Source organism: Podarcis erhardii (genome assembly GCF_964252035.2).
Source record: "Podarcis erhardii genome assembly, chromosome: 1".
In the NCBI taxonomy this organism is placed as follows: Eukaryota; Metazoa; Chordata; class Lepidosauria; order Squamata; family Lacertidae; genus Podarcis; species Podarcis erhardii.
Window position 1 is genome coordinate 68,576,375 of NC_138497.1, and position 24,863 is coordinate 68,601,237.

The 24,863-nt window shown below is 42.8% G+C and overlaps 1 protein-coding gene across 7 annotated transcripts in view; it reads right to left on the bottom strand.

The window, feature by feature from the left end:
- The window catches only part of MICAL2 (microtubule associated monooxygenase, calponin and LIM domain containing 2), a 152,030-nt gene continuing 127,167 nt past the window's right edge, over positions 1–24,863 (bottom strand). For all 7 annotated transcript variants that reach the window (XM_081878739.1, XM_081878738.1, XM_081878737.1 and 4 more), the window contains 7 exons: positions 22,847–24,203; positions 17,182–17,276; positions 7,612–7,704; positions 6,519–6,612; positions 3,879–3,978; positions 2,096–2,165; positions 1–383 (listed from right to left, as the gene is read on the bottom strand). In XM_081878739.1, coding sequence (XP_081734865.1) covers positions 2,129–2,165; positions 3,879–3,978; positions 6,519–6,612; positions 7,612–7,704; positions 17,182–17,276; positions 22,847–24,203 — 1,776 coding nt within the window. In that variant the 3' untranslated portion in view covers positions 1–383; positions 2,096–2,128. The remainder of the gene's footprint in view (positions 384–2,095; positions 2,166–3,878; positions 3,979–6,518; positions 6,613–7,611; positions 7,705–17,181; positions 17,277–22,846; positions 24,204–24,863) is intronic.

Consider the following 24,863-nt stretch of genomic DNA (forward strand, 5'->3'; position numbering starts at 1 on the left):
GGCATAGAACTCATTTATTCGTTTTGCATATGTTGATGTGAATGAAGAGCTATTTTTAGAACATGTAAGGAGAACACCATTCTTCTCATGGCGGTCATAGCATGCAGGGCTTTCCTCTTCAACAACATTTTAAACATGATCTTGCAGTGCTGGTGGTCACTATGCTGGAAAGGAAAATATTTGCCTGATGCCAGTGTGTACAACATTCAGAATTTGTATTCCTTTTCTAAAACTCCCCAAGTACTGCTTTTCATCTTTTTCTTCCACTGGTCACAGCTCCTAAATCCATCTCTGTCAGGTGGGGTGTGGCTGCAGCTGGATGCTTGCATAGGCTGGCAAGATGGACGATGAATTTGGCCACTCCCAGCATTCTGTCCTGGAACCTTAGGGTGAAGAATATGTAATAAATCAGTAGGTAAATAAAGAAAAATCACCTGAGGCAATTGCTTCATTTTGCTAAAGGATAGAGGTGGCCCTGCTGGGATTCAAATAGCAGCATTCAACATACTCAAGGCCTTGGTCAGGAGATATGTTTTTTATTTTATTTTATGTTAATCTTTTCTATTCAGAGTCTCCAATGATATATCACAAACTGCTTTAGGGAGTTGCTTTGGACTCAAAAGAAATTTTCTATGTATGGGGTGGTGGAATGCGTCCAGCTAATTTTACAGTTCTTTGAAGCTGGCAAGAACATATGTCAGTCTGTTAAGAATAAATAAAATTTTAACTACGGGGAATGAATCTTATATTCATTTATAACTCCAGCTTCATATTGTATATGCAAATTAGCATTCAAATCCCCAAAACCTTGCACATAATGTAATGTGAGAATGACCAAATGGGGCCTTTCCTCCAGTGCACAGATCACTGGGTATCTGAAATTCAGTTCTTCTGAGTAGAAATTTCAGATATATTCAGCCTTTTGTAGTCTATCCCCTTTTTAGTAAACAAAACAACTTAAGTATTGAAAGCTTCGTCTTTTGGTTATTCAGAAAAAATCATAATTGACACAGAAACCTTGAATTATGGCTGTGTACACAACATACATTTTAAAGCCCTCCCTCCCAGATTATTCGGAGCTATATTTTGTTAAGTGTGCTGGCGGTTTCTTCACTGTGAGAAATGGAGTCAGAGGGAACCAGGCAGAGGGCCTGTGCTCCCATCAGTTGTCAACGAGATGAACAACTATACAACTTTTAGAAGACATTTGAAGGCAGCCCTGTATAGGGAAGTTTTAAATGTTTAATGTTTGCTTATGTTGTCATATCTGTTGGAAACTGCTCAGTGGCTGAGGCAACCCAGTCAGATGGGCAGGATCCAAATACAGTGGTACCTCTGGTTACGAACTTAATTCATTCCAGAGGTCTGTTCTTAACCTGAAACCGTTCTTAACCTGAGGTACCACTTTAACTAATGGGGTCTCCTGCGGCCACACTATTTCTGTTCTCATCCTGAGGTAAAGTTCTTAACCTGAGGTACTACTTCCGGGTTAGCGGAGTCTGCACCCCGAAGTGTTTGTAACCTGAGGTGTTTGTAACCCGAGGTACCACTGTAGTAGAATTCATCATCATCATCTCCTCTGTGAGAGTTCTTAGGTGTGTGGCTGTGTTTTAAATGTATGGGGTGTGCGCAGAATTTGGCTCAGCAGCATTCATTTAAGATTGTGCCTGTAAACCAGAGGTGACTGTATCCTCCAAACCTTTATTGGAATTATTTGGTGGCAGAAGAGACCCTCCTTTCTGTTGGTCGCTTGCTCTTCTCTGCTCTTAAATCCATCCGCTTATTTTATTTTTTATTTTTTTAATCATAGTTCAGTAGTTGCACTCTTGTGGTCTGTTTATTTTTCAGCAGGATCCAAATACAACTTTCAAACTGCTTTCTAAATTTTGGGGAATTTAGAAAAAGAAATCCCCTTCCTGGGCTTCAACAGTGAGAAATAAATAAAATAACTCTGGCTATCATAGGGATGGCATGTCTCTCTAACATGCCCAAACATTCTTAAGGGACATGTGCATCTAAAAATCAATTGACTCAGTAGGCAAGAATATCTGGCAACTTTCTCTTGCAATGCGGTTAGCTTCAGTACTTTGCTTACCATCAAGGTCATTTCTCCCTCTCTCTTCTCCAGTTAGTTCTGATGATCCTCGAATTCCAGCTCTTTGGCTCTGGGCACGAGAATAACAGAGGCTCAGCTATGACAACCAGTCAGTCTTTAACATTAATATTATCGAACAGGTGGCATCAAAGCATTTGCCCTTTCCAGCAAGATTAAGAGCTGGGCAAACTAGGTCCATGTGGTCAAGTGCCTTCCATTCTCTTCTGAATCACTACCACCACCGAAATATAAATATCAGACCAATGGCAGGAAAGGTAACAATCTACAACTGAAAGTAAAAGGCTGCTCCACGCATTATGTAGGGGAGCACAGGAAATCACTCTACTCTGAGTTAGGCCAATTGATCTATCCAGCTCAGTATTGTCGGCACTGACCGGAGGTGGCTTTCCAGGGTTTTTAGGCAGGAGACATTCCCAGCCCTACGTGGAAATGCCAAAGATTGAATCAGTGACCATTTGCTTGCAAAGCAGCTGAGCTAAGGCCCTTCCCTAGGGTCAGTGCAATGCAGTGTTTGAAGTAGTTAATCAGCCCAGAAGCTTACTGATTAACTTTGGGCCAGTCTCCACCTCTCAGCCTAATTGTGGGATTGTTGTGAAGAGAAAATGAGATGGTCCTATATATCCTGAAAGAAGGGTGGGATAAAATTGTAAAATAAATATGTACAAATGTGTTGTCCACTGTTTTAGGGAGAGGTTTGTGCCATTGTCCCACCACCAAGGAGAGGACATTGGGTGCTGACGCAAGCTAGGGCCTTCCCTGTGGTGGCACCCGGAATTCAGATGCCTTTTTTCCAAGAGGTGTGCATGGCACCAAAACTTATTAGAATTGCAGCTCCAGTATAGGAGCCACCTATTTTGCTCAGGCATGTATGCATGGCCATAGTCAGGGGGTCAGCTGCCCCCTCCTAAATCAAGTAAATAAATAAAAAATCTTAACTAAAAGTAGAAATTGTAGATTTTTGACAGGTGTTTCTGAGCACTTGGGGTCAAAAGAAGGTAATTTAAAACAACTGTTGTTGAAACATTTCATTCCAAATCTGCTAGACAGAGCCAGACAGAGGATAATGACAGGTGAATGCCCTGCCCCCCCAACTTAAATCCTAGCTATGTTAAATATAGTTAATATTTAATGGTTATAATTGAATTTACTGCTGATTATCTCTTGTTGCTGTTGGCTGTTTTACTAGTTGCTTATTTCTTTTACTATATTTTATTTTGGGTTGTTTTAATATCACTGTTACCCGCCCTGAGTATCCTATGAAGTGTGGGATATAAATAAATGGTTACTGAGCAGTGAAACTGTTTCCCCCATGCTCAAAATGATACATCTGCACATCCTCAAGTTGTGACAAATTGTGCGCAGGTGGGAGTCTTTTTCCTCCATGGTGGTAATCTGGCACTTTTACCAATTTCCAGAGGATGAAGTGCCTAAAGGCCCATAAGGATTCATCACAGGAAAACATATTCTCCATTGCTAACAGTTCTTTAGCTCAACAGTAAATATATGTTTAAAACCAATGGTAGCTTTTGCACTCATTTATTGTAAAACACTTCCACCTGCAAATGCCAATAATGTAAGAAGGAGCAGTACTCTATCTCTGTACTTTAATGGCGATATGCTATGCAAGGCGTAATGCAGCAATTTAGTTCAATAATGGGCATCTGCATGCATCAGGAAGAATATCCTCTGCCTCGAACAAGCGAATATTCTCCCCATCTCTGATATTTTCGCCACTAATGGCAAACAGTGAGTTCTTACTTACATGATCAGCAGTTCAGATTCATAGCGCATTAATTTATTCTTCTCCAATACCAGCTCAAACCATTCATGTAACAGCTTAGTTTCATCTTGTGTGCTTGAATCTGTTTAAGATATTAAAAAAATAAATTTGCAATATCTGGTTTTCCTCCCCGTGATAACACTGCCATGTCCCCTCCAAAATCACATTCTGCAGAGACTGATTTTTTTAAAAAATCAAATGGATTACACAAGCACCAAACACTATAATGAAAAATTGCTAAACTGTCAGCTAAAATATGTAACCAAAAAATGGTTAATGCAGTAGGGAGTAGACCCACAGACTGGGAAATCCCACAAAGGGTCAGGAGCAGTCTTGGAGCAGTTGATACGGTAGCACTTCTGAAGCTCTGTGGGCATGGCCCTAAACCACTGCCCAGATGTTTGGAAGGCAAACAGAATAATGATAAATAAAATAAAAATGAAACAAGCTTAGGTACAGATCACCCTCAACCTGGTCTGTTTTCCAGTAAGAGTCCCCATTAGTCATAGGACTCAGATTATTTCTGATTCTTCTAATGCATGAATTGTTGCTGCCCTAATTGTGAGATCCTCAAAGCTTCATTTTGCTCATCAGCCTTTGGAGCACTTTGTTTCGCCCCGACACATGTTCTCTCCTTATTCAGTCCAGTAGCTAATGAATAAACTCCCACCAACAAAAGAGCCTTTCATTCCACACTCTCGCAATTATTAGAGGGGAGATGCATTAATGTCACGGAAGACTAGTGTTTGCAGGCCTGTCTCTAAATTCAGTTATTCGGAACCTTTTGCAGCTCGATAGTATTGCTTAACTGTGATGATTTTCTAATTACCGTAATAATGCCTATTAAATCGCCTGAACTCCATAAGCACAGCCCTGCTTAAATACAGCTTAACCTAATAAGGGCTGGTCATTCATTAAGCAATAATGCACATTATTTTTAAAAGAGTGAGTGAATGGCGATGTAACAGCTGGAACTGCCCATTTGACAACATAAATATAAATAAGCAACCCCACAAAATTAATAGGGTTCCTGAGTGGTTTGCAGATCCTATGAAAAAATTGTGCACGGGAGACTTACAGGTGAGGAATAATCACAAACTCTGCCCTAAAACAGCTCCCTCTGTAGTTGTCTACCAATCAATATAAATAGGAGGGGGCCCAACCTTAATAAAAGGAATTAAATTACCACGGATCAGGAAAGGAAATGGGAGCTTCAGTTTCTCCAGACACATCAAGTAGGTGAGAGCATGACATTTCTGAAGCAAAGTACCATAATTGATTGTCTACTATTGAGCCCCAGTGGACACTGAGATATTTAATGCTGATTTGAATGTGATGCTATCTGCATGCAGTTACTCCATCCCTTGCCACGTGGCCCCTCTGTGTGGCAAGTTGTTTCTTTTTCCCCCTGTCCACACACACCGGTCATGGCTGGTGTCCATTGGGGCAAAAAGGGGCAGAAGGCAGGAAGCTCAGCAGTAGGGGAGCAAGATCCAGTGAAGGGCAGAGTCCATCCTCTTCCCTGCTGAGTACTACAAGGGCAATACTGAAATACAGGAGGATGAGGATGACAGCCAGTGTGACTCAACTGGCTATAAAATCCAGGCAAGTAGATCCAGGCTGAGGTTAGTGGGGTAGTAGCCCATTTGCCCTAGTGAAAACACACACAAAGCGCATGGCAATGACATTTGGTGGACCAGGAGTCTTCAGGTGCCAGGGGTGCCATCTTGAATAAAATATTGGGGAGGGGGCAGGTAAGTCCCACCGTGCATAATCGATCACATGATGTGGTGCACGCACAGCATTTGAATGGCAATGCCCTGTCCGACATTTTATTGGGGAGTTTCCAAAGGGACCTCAGCCTCTAGGAGTTGGCTCCTATGTCAGGTGCCAATAGACCAGTGCTCTGTTTTTCTGTTGCCATTGTGTGCAAGGAGTACTTGTTGCCATTGGTTCTCAGGCAAATGCAGATAATCAGGTGCGGAGAGCAGGGTGGTAGGGAATGGGGGTGGGGTGGAATTTCTCCCTCAAGTGTTATTTTGAAGACTGCATTCAAATGAGAAAACACCAGGACAACACAAACGTTAACAATGGAACAAAGAGGGTCTGCCTGAACAATAACAAGACAACAAGCAAGCAGAAGCAGCAGCAGAAGAAAGAAAAAATGAAGATTCTGTTTCCACGATTAAATAAAACACTGTAACCAAAATTTGTGCTCTTATACATTTGTTATCATAGATAATGCATGAGTTTTATACTAAGGGCTAACTCACAAAAGAAAATCTGAGCTGAGCAAACTGAAATCAAAGAAATTGTCTGAGGATCTCCCTCTTGTGGCCAGGCTGCTCTTGAATGTTAAACATTTCACCTCACTGCAGGCTGAAAATTCAACTCTGTGATCAGGGTCAGCTTGCAGTCACATGCATCAGACTATAGCTTCCAGGGAAATGTTTTAACAATAGTTTCCTCAACCCCAGCTCCATACTTTGCCCATCAGATCTATACCAGAAGTTGCAAACTGAATAGAAAGCTAAATTCCATGAAATTTTCAAAACCAGATGTACAATCACCAGGAAAGCTAGCATATTCTTCAGATATCCTCAGGTTTCCTGCTCTGTTTACCTGATTCTCCTCGTAGTTCCCTCTCGAGCTGAACACCATACACCTCCAGAGCTCGCTGCTTCTCCTCCACTTCTTCCAGTAGTCGCTGGATAGCCTGGGCAGATTCATACATATGTTTCAAGCAACAAATTTGGCAAAGGAGTACTTAGGAATATATGAAGCTACCATATTGGTCTGTCTGAGTCAGTGTTTTCTACTCTGGGCATATGAAAGTCACAGGCAGGGACTAACTGTCCCATCCAATAAATGGTAAACTGGAAATATTGGGGGCTTTGCTTTGGAGCTTCAGCATTATTATTATTTATTAAATTTGTACACTGCCCTTCATCTGGTGATCACAGGGTAGTTCACAACATACAGTATCCAACACATGTCGGTCACTGAGCTCTAGGCATCACTGCCATTTCCCCAACATCATCTTAATCACCTAACAAAATTTCCTTTTAAATAAAGCAAGTGAATTTATCTGAATGGCTCTGGCATATCTGATGCCAGGGAGAAAAAGGAATGGCAGAAAGGATTTGGGATCTTATAAATTCACCTGCATTGTCGCAGACTGGCAGCATTACCAGATTCCACCCTGCATAAGTGTTTTTGGGGTACTATATATGTAGCTATGATGGTAAACTTATACTCAGTCTGGGAAATACAACATGCTCATCCGCCACACCAGCTCAAGAGAGACAGGGGCTGCATATTAGAAAATCACAGTTTCCAATAAAAGAATATGTGGCTGTAACCACCATGAGTTATACGGGTGAAAACAAGGAACATAGATGACTGTATGGAGGCACACGAAGGGGAATGGGAGTCAGAGAGGACTGTGGGCTGTGTATCTGCCTCAGGCAATGGTATTTTGGTTTCTCCCACAAGGTCTTAAATTTACCAACCAGCCACCACGAAATGCATTTGGTTTGGCTGCCAGTTTTATGCAGCGCTTCTTTTTTGTAAAATAAAAATGAGGTGCCAGTACTCATATGTTGATTCAAATGCCACAGGTGCCAAAACAAAATGAGTGCAATGCGCAGTAAATACACTATACCAGTGAGTACCATGACAAAAAATGGTTCTATCGAAAGGAACTCCTAATGACCTGTGCTTTATGGAGCCTCTTTAGTTCCTCTTGTTTAACCAGTTGCTTTGTTTCCTTTTCCAACTTTCTGTTTCTTCTCAGAGTTCTTTTTGTCTACAAAAAAGAGAGAGGTAATCAATACTTTGTACTTAGCCACAGCTTTTCATAGACTTTTCTTTTAATGTGGATGTTAAGTAGTTTTTGACTGTGTTGGCCAGGCACATTCTGAGCCATTTGTCCTCATCAATAGGGACCTTGCTGCAATCTTAGCTAGGCATTAGCATTTTCTGTCAATAATGTTCCATCAATGAAGATGAAACTGCAGACCAAGACCAAGACAAATTATCTTGGTGACTAAAAAGTAACTCTAGGGAGTGCAAAGTTGCCACTCAAATCTTGACCTACTTGCTATATCTGCAAAATGCTAATAATTCAGTCCATTGCAGAAGAAGAGAAGCATATATTTTGTTGAGAAAAGCAGTCAGGATTCAGATGACAGTTTGGCCTACTAGGTTTATGAGATGATAGTTTGCCATGCATGGAGACTCTCACCAAGAATGAGGTGTAGATAGAGCAATACCTATTTTGAAAGTAGGATAATTGTGGAAAAAACCATGTGAAACAGTAGATAGAGCATGAAGAGCTTTCAAACTGAAGGTCAAAGACTATTTGCAATTTAATAACTAGGCTGCTTATAACTTTAGAGAGTTTTCCAAAACACACAGAGACATGGTTGTGCCAAACTGTTGTTTTTGCAGTGTCCCGAGCACAGCGGAAGGATGAGGAGTACGTGCCACATACTTTTCTTTTACTTTATTTACACTTCAATGCTGAGAGCTTACAAACAAGCATCTTGCCTCTGCGTGAGCAGAGAGGCATCCTCTCTCCTCTGAAGCACGGAGAGAACTGTGAGAAAAACAGGATACCAGTGTACGTCACATCCAGTCTCCTTTCCCGTGGGAAAACCCAACAGCACAGACTGTGGAATGTAAACACCTGTCTCGTGACAAGCACTTCGCTGCACAGTGAAGAAAGCAGAAACCAACATCCTCCCCCTTTCTGTGAACATCACTGGGCAGCGTGTTCGTACAATATCAGTACAAACCCAACTTCTGCACATAGGTACAGTGTTGATCCCTTGATACAATCTTGGACAATACATCAGCAGGAATTTCATTACCTGGCATATAGGACACCGTTACGAGTCCCTTCTGAATACGTTCCCTAGCATGTTGCAACTTCAATTGCAAGTGCTTCGTGCTTTGCTTACAACCTTCAGAATTCAGCAAAGCCAAACATGCTTTGTTGTCCTGGTAAACCTGGATTGGACATTTGACAGGAATTTTCATGTCTTTGCACAATTGTAACAACCATTCACAATCTTTAAGTGAATAAGACAGTGCATTCAGTTCAGCTTCACAAGTACTTAAGCTAACTGTTGTTTGCTTCTTGCATGACCAATCAAATAGACCCTGATTGTACATATAGCAAACTCCAGACGTACTTCTCCTGTCTGTAGTGTCACTTCCAAAACTTGCATCTGCAAATATCTCAAGACCACCAGACTTCTGATTGTTAAATCTCAGTCTGTAATGCATAGTGCCTTTCAAATACCGCGCTATGCGTTTCAGAGCTTTCCATTCCTTAACAGTAGGATTGTTGACTTGTCTGCTTAGCAAATTACAGCTAACAGCAATGTCAGGTCTTGAACATCTGGCAATGAAGTTTAGCTTGCCTAGCACACTTCTGTACAGTGTAGTGTCAGAAAATGCTTCTTCAGTGTCATCTACCTGATAACCTGTTGTCATCGGTGTGTCTACAGGGTTAGCATCCATCAGGTTTAGTTTGCTTAACACATCAGCAATTTTCCGTGACTGGTGTACTAGAATGTTACCATCTTGATCTCTCTCTATTTCCAGAGATAGGTAGTTGTTTACCTCACCAAGATCTTTCATGTCAAAGTGCTCTTTCAGTTGAGCTAGGGCGTTATTGTACATTGTGACATCTTCCCAAAAGAATAAAATATCATCAACATAAAACAAACAATACAGTTTCTTTTGCCCCTCCTCTTTGACAAATACACATGGATCAGCTTTCCCTTGCTTAAAACCTAGAGAAAACAATACTTCAGTGAGTTTTGTGTGCCAACACCGTGCACTTTGTTTGAGACCATAAAGGGACTTATTCAGAGCACAAACAAATCCCTGTTTTACCTGTACGCCATCAGGTGGAAGCATATAAAGTGATTCACCTAGAGATCCGTACAGAAAAGCTGTATTCACATCGTGGTGACTAATGTGTAGATTCTCCTCTGCAGCTAGCTTGAGCATAAGCCTAATGCTCTCATACCTCACTGTGGGTGAGTAGGTCTCGTGATAGTCTTCACCTGGTACTTGTGCAAAACCTCTGGCTACCAATCTGGCTTTGTGTCTGACTATCTTGCCATTTTGATCAGTCTTCGCTTTGAAGACCCATTTGCTTCCAAGCAGTTTCATTCCTGGAACTACTGGAACTAGCTCCCATGTTTTGTTCCTTTCTAAGGAATCAAGCTCAGCCTTCACGGCATTTAACCATGGCTCAGCTTCCTTTGAATCCAAATCCTGGATTTATTGGAAACTTGAAGGTTCAAATACCTTCTTGGAGCTTTTAACAGCTGTTACTGCTATCTTAGCAAACTCATCAGCAAATCTCTTTGGAGGTCTGCCTTTTGTGGCTCTTTGTGACCTGCGAATTAGCCGTAGGTCTTCAACACTCTCCTCTTCCTTCTTAGGAGAAAAGTGGCCTATTGTGAACAATGGTTCTTCCAATTCTTGATCAGAGCTTTCAGAGGGTCGCATAGAGGCTTTCGCACTCTTGAAATCCTCTGAATCACCCGATTCAGTTTCAGACTCAGAATCAGAACCTTCATCAGTGGGTGTGGGTTGTTGCAGCTGCTTTTGACTATCCTCAGTCTCATCACTGTCATCAGGATAACATTGGAAAATTCCCACATTCTCCCCCACTTGGCATTGTACTCAACACTTCTTGTGAGCTTAATTGTCTTAGAGTCAGTCATCATTATTCTGTAAGACCCTTTCTGATAACCTAGAAAGATACCATGCAATCCACGCTTGTCTAACTTGGAGCTTTGTGGTGTGTGAACCCACATGTCAGAACCAAAAATTTTCATGTGTTTGATGTATGGCTTTTTGCCAAACATCTTCTCATACGGGGTACAACCAATCGCTGAAGATAACCTGCGATTATAACTGTAAACAAAACACGAGAGAGCTTCGGCCCAATAACTCTCTGGAAGATTTGCATCATGTAGCAAGGTTTTTAACCCTTGAAGCAATGTCTGATTTGCCCTCTCGCAAAGTCCATTCTGCCATGGCGAGCAAGGACTAGACAAATCGTGTTGAATTCCTTTCTCAGTCAGAAAAGCTTCAAACTGCTGAGAAGTGAATTCCCCCCCGCGATCACTGAAAAGAATCTTTACCTTCTTACCATGCACATTTTCCAACCAAGCACAGAATTCCTTGAACCTTGGAAAAGCCTCTGATTTCTGCTTAAGATTGTACACATAAATATACCTGGAAAATGCATCAATGAGAACCATGAAGTACCTGTTTCCACCCAAAGAGGGCGCTAGTGGTCCAACCAAATCAGCATGAACAATTTGGTATGGTTCTGTAGCTTGCCTACTAGACACCTTACCTTTCGCAGCCATTTTCACCTTGTTTGCTGCGCATGCCTTGCACTTCATGTAGTACCTGCAGGGTTTAATAGTCATACCTTCAACCAAGGCAGGCATCTTAGATACTGCCTCAAAATGCAAATGACCAAATTTCCGGTGAAAATCGTGAATACATTCTGCATGCAAACTTTTGTTAGAACCTGCAATGCAACAAGTTTCATCCTGCACAACATCATCAAAATACAAAACATACAAACGATCAACATATTCAGCATGCAATACATAATCATTTTTCTTTGTGATGATGCACTTTTTGTTCTTAAAGGAAACGTCAATTTTCCGTTCATTCAGCTATCCAACGCTGAGTAGATTATGTTTGGCATCTGGTACGTAAAGCACATCTTTTATCGATAAGTCCAAACTGTGAAGAACAACAGTTCCGTAGCCTTTACTGGGGATTGTGTGGTCATCCGCCTGGTGAATCGCACCTTCCTGCGGTGTAAAAGACACGAACAGTCGCTTATCGTTGCACATGTGGTGGGTCGCTGCTGAATCAACCACGAAGAAAGATCTAGACGTTTTCTGGACCTTTGCAACCTTTGGAGTGAAGCGTGAGACCATTGCCTTGTGCTGCGTTTTCCTGGACACTGGACCTTTGCTTTTGCCTCGGCCTTTTCCACGCGATGAGCTTTCGCTGCGCTGCTCTGTCTTGGTCCTGGGATATTTGCATTCCCTCTTCATATGGCCTAGACGTCCACACGAGTAGCATTTCACTGCCTTCAAAGCTTTGGCGCCATCTGGTGGTTCCACTGCACTCTGGGATGACGTCTGTGAAGACTCCCCTTTTCCCATGCAGCTATCACCCTGGCGGTCTGCTTCATTCTGAATCATGGCAGTATCACAGGCTACTCTGAGCTGAGCATGTGGCTGATTGGCATCAGATTCCCCACTTGCATCAGCCAGCCTTCTGCAGCTAGCCATCATGACTCTGGCATTAGCCTTCTGCTGCATCTCTGCTGCTTTAAATCAAGCTGCGTCACTGTTTTCTGCAGCTGCTTTATTCCAAAAGCACTTTTAAAAGGTACTTTCGGTTTCCCCCAAGCCTATAAGCTTGTGCCTTTGAGCCTTTGCCTGTGCCTGGCAAACGGCTCTAAAAGTTCAAAGTCCAGCCATAAAGCCATTAATTAGGAGCTGGCAGGCTGCCCGGAGCATGAGCAACATACCTCTCATCAATCAACTTGACGCGCAGAGCGATCCGTCCCTCTGTTCCTCTGCATTCTTTTGCCAGCATTCTGAAGTCCATCGGTCAGATTGACTGCGTTTTTCTGGGCCCGATAACCAAAAATGTTGTTTTTGCAGAGTCCCGAGCACAGCGGAAGGATGAGGAGTACGTGCCACATACTTTTCTTTTACTTTATTTACACTTCAATGCTGAGAGCTTACAAACAAGCATCTTGCCTCTGCGTGAGCAGAGAGGCATCCTCTCTCCTCTGAAGCACGGAGAGAACTGTGAGAAAAACAGGAAACCAGTGTACGTCACATCCAGTCTCCTTTCCCGTGGGAAAACCCAACAGCACAGACTGTGGAATGTAAACACCTGTCTCGTGACAAGCACTTCGCTGCACAGTGAAGAAAGCAGAAACCAACACAAACATGTTTCTTTTCATGTATCTATCCCTTTACATATTGTTGCACACTATCTCTATATCTGAGTGTTGTGAGATTCCAGGGGTCCAGGCACTTACCCAGGGTCTGTGTGTCCTTCAGGAATTAGGCACAGCAGAGACTGTGGTGTCTTTATGATATATGGTTTTATATACAACCCGCATCTAGATGGAGGGATTGCAGAACATTCACATCCTGTGAGCATCTGGCTTCCCCCTTAAGGATAGCATTGGATTCAAAGGACAGCAACAAGCCATCTTCTGTGTCTCTTAGTTCTAACCCATTATCCTCAGCGCATATGGAGTTCTGCCTCTCTTTCTTCTTCTTGCTGCTAATTGACTCAAAGGACCTCCCCCCAGCCTACATCATTCAAAGCTGAAACCATAAACCTAGCCCAGGCATAGGCAAACTCGGTCCTCCAGATGTTTTGAGACTACAAGTCCCATCATCCCTGTCCACTGGTCCTGTTAGCTAGGGATGATGGGAGTTGTAGTCCCAAAACATCTAGAGGGCAGAGTTTGCGTATGTCTGACCTAGCCTTATCTGCCCATTAGCACCCAGCAAAGAAGTCTTGCCCTCTGATGGTTTCCTTGATAGGCCATGACTTGCCTTTGTCCCTGGCTAATAGCTTATACAGCTAGCTCTGTGAGTTGGCTTGGCTCATTAGCATATCTAAATTTGGCAATGTTTAATCAACACTTGATTAAGTCTAACTTTTACTAAATCCAGGAATTATGGGGAGAATCTGGCCCTCAGGAATTTAGGGGAATCTGGCCTCCCACAAGCCCATAACAATATATAAAGCAAAGTTCTATCTCTTGGCTGCTTTTCCCCTTCAGGGTTCCAAAATTGTCTCTTGGCATTTGTTAAGTGTAAGGCAAGCCTGCTGGATCAGGCCAATGGCCTATCCAGTCCAGCATCCTGTTCCCACAGTTACCGACCAGATGCCTGTGGGAAGCCTGCAAGCTGGACATGAGTGGGTACTGCCCACCTGCAGCTCCCAGCATATGCCACCGACAGTGGAGGTAGAACATATTTGTGTAGGAGATGCTTGGAAATGGAGTGGAAAAGGTGGGAGACAAACCAGCTGGTTCATAGGCGCCGACTCCATGGGGCTTGAGGGGGCCCGAGCCCCCTCAAAAATTCGTTTGGGGGGGCTCCGCCCCCCCAATAATCTCCGGCGCCCCTCCAGCAGAGCGCCATCGCCGCCCCTCCCCCAGCCCAAAATGCACAGGGAGGCGCGGGCTGCATGCCTCCTGCCCTCCCTCCCGAGCAAAAGCTCCACCCAATTTCCTTTGGAGCTGATTAATAGGCGCAGCACGCTCTCCCCTATTCGCTCACGAGGAGGCGGCGCCACTTTATTTGCATATTCATGAGCTTATTTATTATTCATGAGCTTTCCCGGGCCCCCCCAATATTTTTTATAAGTCCGCGTCCCTGAGCTGGTTGAAGATTGCCGTAGATAGAACACCACTGCAAATATCAGCAAGAACAAAAAGTGCATGCCTGGCTCCAAACTCAGCCCAGTTAGCATCACCAGCAAAGAACTTGTTCTCAAAGGCACTGTTCTCCAATGGCACAGTTGAAACACTGTGCCGTCAGGGCCTATCTTGAATCTTGGCAGAAATGCATCCTCTTATACTTCTTGCACTAGTATCAGTTACAGTACGTGCAGCATACTCATCACTTTGGCGCTGTTTTCATTAATTTTCTAGTAAAATATATCCAAAAAAGAAAAATACAACAGTATCTACAAAATCACACAGAAGCAATCCTCTTTACATCACTTGATTTATACCACTTTTTGACTTAATTAGAACCGCAATTCCAGCTGGGGGACCATGCATTTTTATCTGGCTTAATTATTTTCCAGGCTACAGCAATAAGGAAGATAACTGGTTTTAACTCTTCCAATCTACGTTTGGTTAATTTTATTCTCCTGCTTGTTACTCCAATAAACATGTCATTGCCACATGGACCAATATACACGTTAAAGCCATATTACTGAAACTATTAGTTTATTAAGTTTGTAACAGCTTGGGACCAGTTTGCTTGAAGGATTGCCTTGCCTCATATGTACCTTCTCAATCACAACAATCTGCAAAATATTCGCATTTGCAAGTGCCACGTAATGTTCATTTCTCATTTATAAGAAACTAGTTTTTTAGTGTGGTGGCAACCATGCTCTGAACTCCTGACTATATTATCACCAGACAAGCACCCTCACTGTACTGTTTTCGATGCCCACTAAAAACTTACTTCATTTCAGCAAGCCTACCCAGACAAGCAATGTGGTTTGGTGGGATTCAACTAAAGAGCTCTTTCAGCAGAAGCCTTGCACAAAGACTTCCCACTTGCACAGTGGGGGTTTCTCTCCCCTCCTCCCCTGTGTGCTCCTAAAATCAGCTCAGGTGGGGGTGGGGGTGGGGTCAGGAGAACCCCCAGAACAGCACAAGAAGGGAAGAGAGGGGAATTGTTCCATCTGCCAAGTTGAAATGTTTGCGCAGACAAAAGCTTTGAAAGAGGGGAACAGTGAAATCCACCCACTGTGCATAATTGGTTTCTAATTTTATCTGTATATTTAAGTAAGTATTTTACATTTATTTACACTATGTTATGTAAACCCTCATATATATATATATATATATATATATATATATATATATATATATATATATATGAATGAGGCAGCATGCCTCTGAGTACCAGTTTGCAAGGAACCAGAATTGGGGAAAGCACTGTTGCACATATTCCACTTGTGGGCTCAGAGGCATTTGGCTGGCCATTGTGGGAAACACATCCCTAGACTAGATAGGCCTTTGGCCTGATCCAGAAGTGCTTTTTATTATGTTCTTTTGATGATGGTGGTGTTGTTGTTATACATGTTAAGTATAATTATTTAATTCGTACAGAAATGGAAAATGCCTAAATGTGTATTGCTAACTCTGGGGAAATTTCACTGCAATGTTGAGCTTTAGCTGAGTTGATAATTAACTATTGTTGTTTTCTGCTAGCTAACATGAGTGTTTAACCTCAGATCAGTTGATTAAGGTACTGAATTGCAAATCACATTTTGAAAGGGAGTTGCTTTTTAGTCTTTGATCCCAGGCTCTGTGGAAGTAAAAAAGGTAAAGGACCCCTGACAGTTAAGTCCAGTCATGAACAACTCTGGGGTTGCAGTGTTCATCTCGTTTTACTGGCCGAGGGAGCCAACGTTTGTCCACAGACAGTTTTCCGGGTCATGTGGCCAGCATGACTAAGCTGCTTCTGGTGAAACCAGAGCAGTGCACAGAAACGCTGTTTACCTTCCCGCCGGAGCAGTACCTATTTATCTGCTTGCACTTTGACGTGCGTTCGAACTGCTAGGTTGGCAGGAGCTGGGACCAAGCAACAGGAGCTCACCCCGCCATGGGAATTTGAACCACTGACCTTAAGATTGGCAAGCCCTAGGCTCAGTGGTTTAGACCACGGTGCCACCTGCTGTGGAAGTAGGGGTGTGTAAATGAAGCTCTCCAGGAGCACATGGCCTCAGGCTATAATGGAGGCTGTAATGGAATCCTGGGTAAAGTTATTTTTAAGATACTGAGCCTGTGCTGGACAACACAAGATCTTATATAGAATTATTTGGATGTATCTTTACTGTTTTTGTTCTGTTTTGGAAGAGGTTCTGCAGGTAAAGTTTTGAATAATATCTAATGGGTCTGGACAATGTTTCATTCCATCCAGTCGCTTCAAATTCTGCAGTATTAATATTTGCAATAATATATTTATTTATGCCCAACCTTTTCCCTTAATGGCACATGAGGCAGCTTACTGATAAAAATAAGAACCACCAGAAACATCTGAAAAAATCAACACCACAAAGAAGTTGGCAACCCAGCAGTGTCATTGGCGGAGGCTGGAAGTCTTATTTTGGCATTAAGTGGTTTGTAGATTAATAAATAATAAGAACAACAATTGTTGCTGCGATTTCTTCACTGTGGCTGCCAGCACTTGTTCATTTATTACATTGTCCTTCCAGACTCTCTCTCCCTCCCTTTGTCATTTTGGCTAGCTGTGATTATTCCCTGGGGACCCCAGTCTGAAGTGGGGCTCCAGGCAAATACCTGACCTCTTGTGCCAGTTCTGTGGATGAGAGGAACTATTGTAATGCCCTTTGGTTCTTGACACTCAGTAGTAAATCACAGAGTTCATTTTATACCGAATCTTTACTATTTCCAATATGGGGAGGGAAGCGTTGAAAACGTTACCTTGCGTGGCAATGAAGACCTGCCTTCTAATTCGCTGTCAGAGGATGAAGAGCAATAGTCAACAACTTGTTTTCTGGCAGGTAAATGTTCAGAACCTAAAAGAGGAACAGAAAGCTCAGTGGCGCAGGCAGTATTCTCAACCTGGGCTTTAAGTGGATTTCCCCCCATAGCTTCTGAGACTGCACCTGCCTGCGGCTTTGCAAGGCTATACCTAGCAGCAATTTGGAACACTGGCTAATTACATTAATTAAGCTTTTGGCAACTGTTCAAGGCCTTCACTGCTTGGCAAGTCCTTGGCCACAGCTACCCTCGCAAACATATCAAGTTTTATGTACGAATCAGTTAACTCCTACTTCCATTGTACGACGGCTCAGGCTTCCATTCAAAAAATCAGATCTGTTATTAAAATGCATATCTGAAGTTAGCCGTGTTATCTAAATGATTGTCTAAGGCTCACCATGCGGGCTAATTGAATGCACCAAGTCTGAGCCAGCTCTTAAACAAATTACCCTTATGTGGTTTGTAGCATCTGGCACCCATTTTTACTCTGTGACATCTGCTCAGTGTAAAAGAGCTGGCGTCAGAATGTCTGGTCATATAAAAAAAGTCACAAATATAATCAGAAGCAAATGGACTTCACGGAGGAGGTTTTATCACACGGCCTCATGCAACATAAATATTTCATTAATTAGGCCTAAACAAATGTCACATATATATTTTCTTCCCCTCGCTCAAGATTATCACACTGTGTATGGAACAGTAAATGCTGTACATAATGAATACACACACCACAATGATGCATTCTTCCACAGATTTCACTCAAACTGAAAGTTCAGGCTGAGACCTGTGTTCAGAGATTCAAATTGCTTTCAATTTTGGGCCCCAAAATTATATTTTTTCTCTTTTCATCAGCATAGGCCTGTAAATTTCCACATGATTATTTTTTTTAATGGCTAATTCATTTCTTCCTCCTCTCTAAGAAAACAGAAAAGGCACAGGGAACATCTGGTGATACACTTAACTTGCTGCAGGATTAATGATTAACACCTGGATTAGACTCTGGTCAGACAGTGAGTGGCAAGCATATGCACCCTAAAATGACTGAGGGCTTCTTGGCACAAGCAGGATAACTGTAGGATGTAACTAAGGAAGTGTGAGGCTTAGTGGTAGAGCATCTGCATTGCATGGCAGAAGGTCTTGGGTTCGATTCCTGGCATCCCCAGGTAGGGCTGGGAGAGACTCCTGCCTGTAACCCTAGAAAGCCACTGTCAGTCAGTGTAGGGAATACAGAGTTATATGGACAAGTGATCTGACCCAATATGGCTATGTATGTTCCTATTTACTATAATCCATTGAGTGAATGCAACATTTATTAGGAAGAAGGACAATGTGGTTGGTAGAGAAGGTTATAGATTTTGGGGATAACTAGAACTAAAATAAGAGTCTATCCCCTGCTGCCCCGAGGGCCGAAACATTTCTTTTCAAGTGTCCTTTGACACACACAGGTCACTTACTAGATGATGATTGCAAGGTTACTTGTGTTTTGCAAAAGTGGGCACACACCCATGGCTCACTGTGCCTTTTTCACCTTCCTGGCTGCATTTTACACCAAAAGGAGTTAAAAAACTAAGTGCTGGAGTAGGCAAGGAGCTGTAGGAAGAAAACATTAACTGAGAAGCCATGTTGCTCACCAATCAGAAAAGATGTAAAGAGGGGGAAGGCTCTTTTGTTAAAGGGCCTGGAACACTCCTGTTTGGAAGGATGACACACTGCAACCCCAGTCCATGATGGGCAAATTTAGGGCTGTGTGAGTGCACTGTCTCAAAACCCAGTAAGCAAGGCGCTGGGCCTTGGGAAGGAGATGTGAGGGCTCTGGGACCCTGCCAGAGCCTTGTGCCTCCTTCCCAAAGCCAGGCACCTCCTTACTCACCTTTAGGAAAGTAGCACAAGGGGGGGGGGGAATTTTGACCTTTGTGCATCATACCCAAGCCCACCATTGTCCATAAGCAGCCTCAGGCAAATGGTGGGCAGTTGGGCAAATTTATTGTGTCTAAATAAAACATGATGTAACCTTTAAGGTGTTGGAGCCCCTGAAGGACTCTTCATAACATGGGTCCATGATGTAGCCACAGCGCTGTTTTGTACTGAAGTGGTACCCACATCCTAAAAGTAACATTGGCAGGGGGGGCCACCAGGGGCGTACTGGAAGATGGCTGACAATACCATCTCTCTGGCTCACACGGGGTAATTAAGAGGCTGATATGGGAGTATGCAGCCTCCCTTGTTATCCCAGGGAATGGGGAAACACTGCCTTGCCTGCGGTTGCCATAAATCACCCCCGAGTTTGAAAGAAGGGGGTGAAGGCACTAGGCACACAGCCTCCGTGGGAGCCTGCTCTCCCAGACGCTGTCTCTGATTGCGCGAACTGGCTGCAGGAGCTCGAAATAAACAATCAGAGAAGAAGCAAATTCACACATTTCAAGTGAAGAACGCGAGTTAAGACTGCTAACTGAAGTGACCTCTGTGAAGTAAGAGCGACCAGTTGGATTTAACAGGAATATATCATGAAGAAGATACATCAAAGGGTTGGTATGTCGGAACTGGACTGGATGGGGGGGGACTTTTTTCTTTTCTTCTATGTGATTACCCAAGAACCCCTTCCCAAGAAAGAACCATCGCATAACTGACCTAAGCGGGATGATTAAAAACTGTGTGGAAATGAATTATTAACCAAAAGTTTGTCTTATGGAGATCCGGAAAAAATAAGGGCTTTTGGAATGGCGCAGCAATAAAAAGTGAGTCGCCATGTTGGCAGGTTTTGTCGAAAGACTGATGACTGAGGAGGAGGAAGCTTTGGATTTGTTTTCATATGGGATTTCTGGCAGAACCTCCTCAGAAGACTGAGAAAGGGAGTGACAGACCTGTGAAGATTAACGAGTAGACGGCAAGAGTGTATTTATGGAAGTGATGAAAAGCGGCAGCCGTCTGAATATGACCCTTGGATGAATGGAAAAACCCACACAGGACTACAATTGGTTTCAACTCGCTTGTGGAGACTATCAGAGGTCACAAAGAAAAAGGAAAAATATATGAAAACAACAAGAAGAGATGTGGAAAACAACAAGAAAGGATTGGATAGAATTGTGAACATCATTTGGACAGATTTGTGGACATCAAAGCAGCAGCAACAAGATGACTGGATCCCTTTCGGAACTTGAAATATGGGTACCCCCACCAAAAATTTAAAATTTGGCTTTGTAATTTGGAATTAATGTGATTTGATTAGTCTGTTAATAAAAATTATTTTTAAAAAATAAAATAAAAGTAACATTGGCAGGATCCCTTCAGTATTCCAACTATACCTTGAGGATCAGAGGAACCTCTTTCCGCCTCCCTCACAGATGTGGGCTCAAGCAACCCAGCACACTCCCAGCTCAGTGAGCCTATTAGATTACATTCTGGGATTGGCTAGGCATGTGAAGTTAAGTGTGACAAGACACACTCATAGCGCTAGTGAATTTGAGTTATGGGCTGAATATCCAAGGATATTCCATTCCTTTGCCATCTTTGGAATCAAGGGAAAACAAAGAACTGAAACAACCCCTTGAAGATGCTCTGGTGATCCAGGACGGCTAGAAATCCCACGTGTCCCCAGGGTGGTGGAGCTAGACCAGATGATGGAAAGCCAAGTGTGCAGCTGAAGGCGGTGACTCAATTCCCATTGGATGGCTTTGAAGGCCAGCTGGCTCTATTAAGCCAGCATTGCACTACTGGAATTATGAGCAAGTGAACAATGAGGGCAAAGACATGTTGTTAACGGGAGCATCCCCTTGTTAACAACTGCAGCAAAATAGGCTTGACAAATGGAGTGTGTGTTATATAAAAAACGGTTGCATTCACGTATCATTACCCTGCTTAATTATCAGCTTCTTTTACTCTGAAAAGCACTGAATTTGATGGGCCTACATGGGCATTTCTCCAAACACCCTTGTGCTCAAAGCTGCTGAAGCATATTTAAAGAAATAAGCTATAATCCTCAAGATACCTTGATATGCCTTTGGAACAGAACCAAGATCCCCTTTTCCCTCTCTAGAAGTGGAGATCTCCAGAACCTTCTCCTTCCCTCCCTCCCTCCCTCCCTCCCCTTTCATATATCCAATAATTAAAATGCTTTACAAGGATAAAGAAAAATACATCAAGAAAAATACATAGCTAACTAAGGTTCTGCACCCCCAACAAAAGACTAACAAAAATCCTTGCTACATCCATGATAGGAAGTGTTTTGTACTGTAGTAGGATTCATGTTCTAGAGACCACGCTTAAGCACGAAGAGTAAAACAGCCAACTGCAGCAGTATATTCCATTATACTTTGTGTCCTCCAAGATGTTTTGGACAGCACTTATTGACCCCAGCCATTGCTGGTTGGCACTGATCGGATTTGTGGAGGGCACCAGATTGGCAAAGACCAGTACTATTTTTCTAGAAAAAGAGGTGCTGGAACGAATATCTCTCTTGTTCTCTTAGAATAACAATGGCGTCTACCTGAGAGGTGCTGGAACTTAGTTTTGACAAGTTCTGGCTGGGGGGAAAAGCCCTGGTAAAGACTGTACAATTGCCAGGAGAGAAAAAACAAAGCAGTAGAGAGTAGCACCCTAATATTCCTATCAGTTATTATTTATATTATATACAGTGATCATCTGCTAGTTTTACTGTAGTTGTCTGCAAACTACAGATATACGAAGGACTGTAATTAGCAACTTTATTTGTTCATCTAGTGATTGTTTTGTACTGTTAAGTTGTTAAGAGTGTGCGTGTTTATTGATGGGATTTTATTTTATTTATTTCATTTCGAAATAAAACTATATGATATAAAAAGGCCACCTGCTCCCTGCCTCTCCCCTCCCCTCCTCCTCCTCCTCCTCCTCCTCTTAAAAAAGTGACATTGAATGTATCTGGTAGAAGCACACATACTATAGCAGAAGACCAGATCACACTACAGTTGCCATGGGGATGTCATTGACTCTGAGCCGTAATATATATGAACTACTTAACTGCATGGGCCCCTGCCATGTGTCAAGAGTCTTCACCTTTCCACCAGCAACAAGGAGCGGGGGCATGGAGACAGCAGAAATGCATGCATTTGTTCTATATATCGCAAACAGCTGGAAAATCATTGTCAAAGGCATTGCCATGGCAACTGGGATTTGTTTTCTTCTGGACCATATTGCTCTTATAGGTTACATTTTAAAAACGAAACACTTCCCATCCTACAATATGAAACATTTCCAGGATGGTATACAACAAGGTAGTAAGGGAAAAGCTAAACATAAGAAGGCTAAAACCCAGCACCCTTGAGCTGCCCTGCTGGGAGGGTTGCAGGGGGCAGAGGTTTCATTTTCCCAAGCCCAGAACCACTCAGCCAGGCTCTGCCTACAGAGCAATGCTGGTGTCACTTCTCTGCCACAACTCCCAGTTCCACCTGCCAAAGGTCTTGGTGGGCAGGGGGACCTATTGACATTAGCCCACAGAAAATCCCAAGATGGGATTTTACACTATTTTATGCAAATTGTTTAAAGATTTAATCTTGCATTAAAACACTATACATACTTTGTTTAAAACAACAACAACTGGAAATAAAAATCTTAAAGGAGGGAGTTTGCTTACCCAAGTATTCTCCTTTGGAAGAACTATTTAGTACTTCATCAACATCAAAGATGGTACAAGGTGACACAGGGCTTTTAACTTTGACATCTGCTTTATTCCTAAAGCTGCTGAATAGGTTCCACACATTGTTCCTCTGTTCAGGGCCATCCAAAACGGCATCAGCGTTTTTGTTCCTGTGCCTTAGAGATGAAAAGCGGGTGTTCTTTTGATTGTGAGCACACCACTCATCCCTGGCAGACTTCCAGAGGTTCTCTTTAAGGGTAAACCTTTCTAGAAGTGTTGGCACATCATCAGCATTGGTAGAAGAGGAATGTTCGGGTTTATGAAGACTCTGGGAAGGGCTGCTATGCGCACTGTAAACAGGAAAAGACATGCCTTTGTCAACACATGAATATTCCTCTCTCGGACTGCTGGAAAAATGAGACCCATTTGAACTCCTCGTTCCAAGTCTTTTTTCTGCATCATCCAACACACTGAGCTCCTGTGTTTGTACATTATAGTCTCCATGATTCTTGCTGCATCTGAGACTGGCAGAGCGAACCAGGGCCTGTGGGAAATTGAAAAATGTGCTTTCCAAAGGAAATTTGGCAGGTGTGTCCTGGGCCTTTTTTAAAGCTGCTGGAGGAGACGTAAGAGGTTCTATGATGGATTTCTTTATAGCTTTGGCAATTAGCCTCAGTGGCGATTTGGGCTGGGTGGCAGTGTGTTCTTTGGGACAGTCACCAACATTCTTTGAAAGCGTCTGTCCAGGAGACAAAACTGGAGAATGGTTATCTGAGAACTTCTGAGACTGACCACAACTGGATTGTTTCGGTATGTTCTCATATCTGTTAAAATAAGCATTCTTCTGGTCTGGAATTCCTTGGCAGTCATGTTCCGTTCTTGTAATATCTAGCTCAGCATCATCCAGAGCAGGTCTTCTGGGCTTCTGCTCCATTGAAAGTGTCAACCTTCTCATTATCTTGTTTTTAGCTTTGTTCAAATGTTTGTCATGCTGTTCTTTGGCATTCTTATCTCCGTCATCAGGGTCTGCAGAGGACAACCCTGAATTCTTTGTATACAACTGAGAGATCAGTGGCTCACTATTCATCACCCAGTTTCCTAAATGTGCATCTTCAGTTCTGTAATCCTTGCCTTCAAGCTGAGGGTAACTGAGAGGTGAAGTCAGATCAACGTGACAAGTGGATTTGCTAGGTGCCAATGGAAAGCTATCAGGGCAGTTGTGGAGTGAATAGTGAGGAACATAGGATGCAATTTCACTGGGTTTATCTCTGGCTTTTCCTTTCCTATGAAATGCTGGGCTGTGTAGCTTGAAATGTCCTCTTGTAATTTCTGGACTCTTGTCAGGAGATGTCAGCTGTATGGAATGCATAAAATGATTATTTTTAGAGGAAAATGCAGCCAGGTCACCCTTGCTTCTATTTAGAGAGTGTTTTCAAACAATTACATGAGAAAATACACTCCCCCATAAAAATGCCAGAAAGCCTCACAAAAACATTCCAATAAAATGGAAAAGGAATACACTAGAACTGCAGGGTCTTGCTTTTATCCAAATATCCCTGGGAGACAGTCAAGATATTTAGATATTCAGATGTCTGTAGGAGTGCAATATATATATATATATATATATATATTCCCGTGTAAAAGTTGGGGTGTCTAGGCGACGTTTCGACGAGGTCTCACTCGTCATCTTTGAAGATGACGAGTGAGACCTCGTCGAAACGTCGCCTAGACACCCCAACTTTTACACGGGAAGACACCCGAGGACACCAAAACCTGCATTCCTGTACCCGTGAAAATCTACGAAAGCAATATATATATATATATATATATATATATATATATATATATATTCTGCCCAGAACATTGGAGGCTATACACCACACCCCCTCTACAGTATTTATAGGAACTCAAACACTGAGATCCTGCTCTGTTCCAGTAACAAGAAGCCGAAAGCACCAGCCTGAAGATGACGAGTGAGACCTCGTCGAAACGTCGCCTAGACACCCCAACTTTT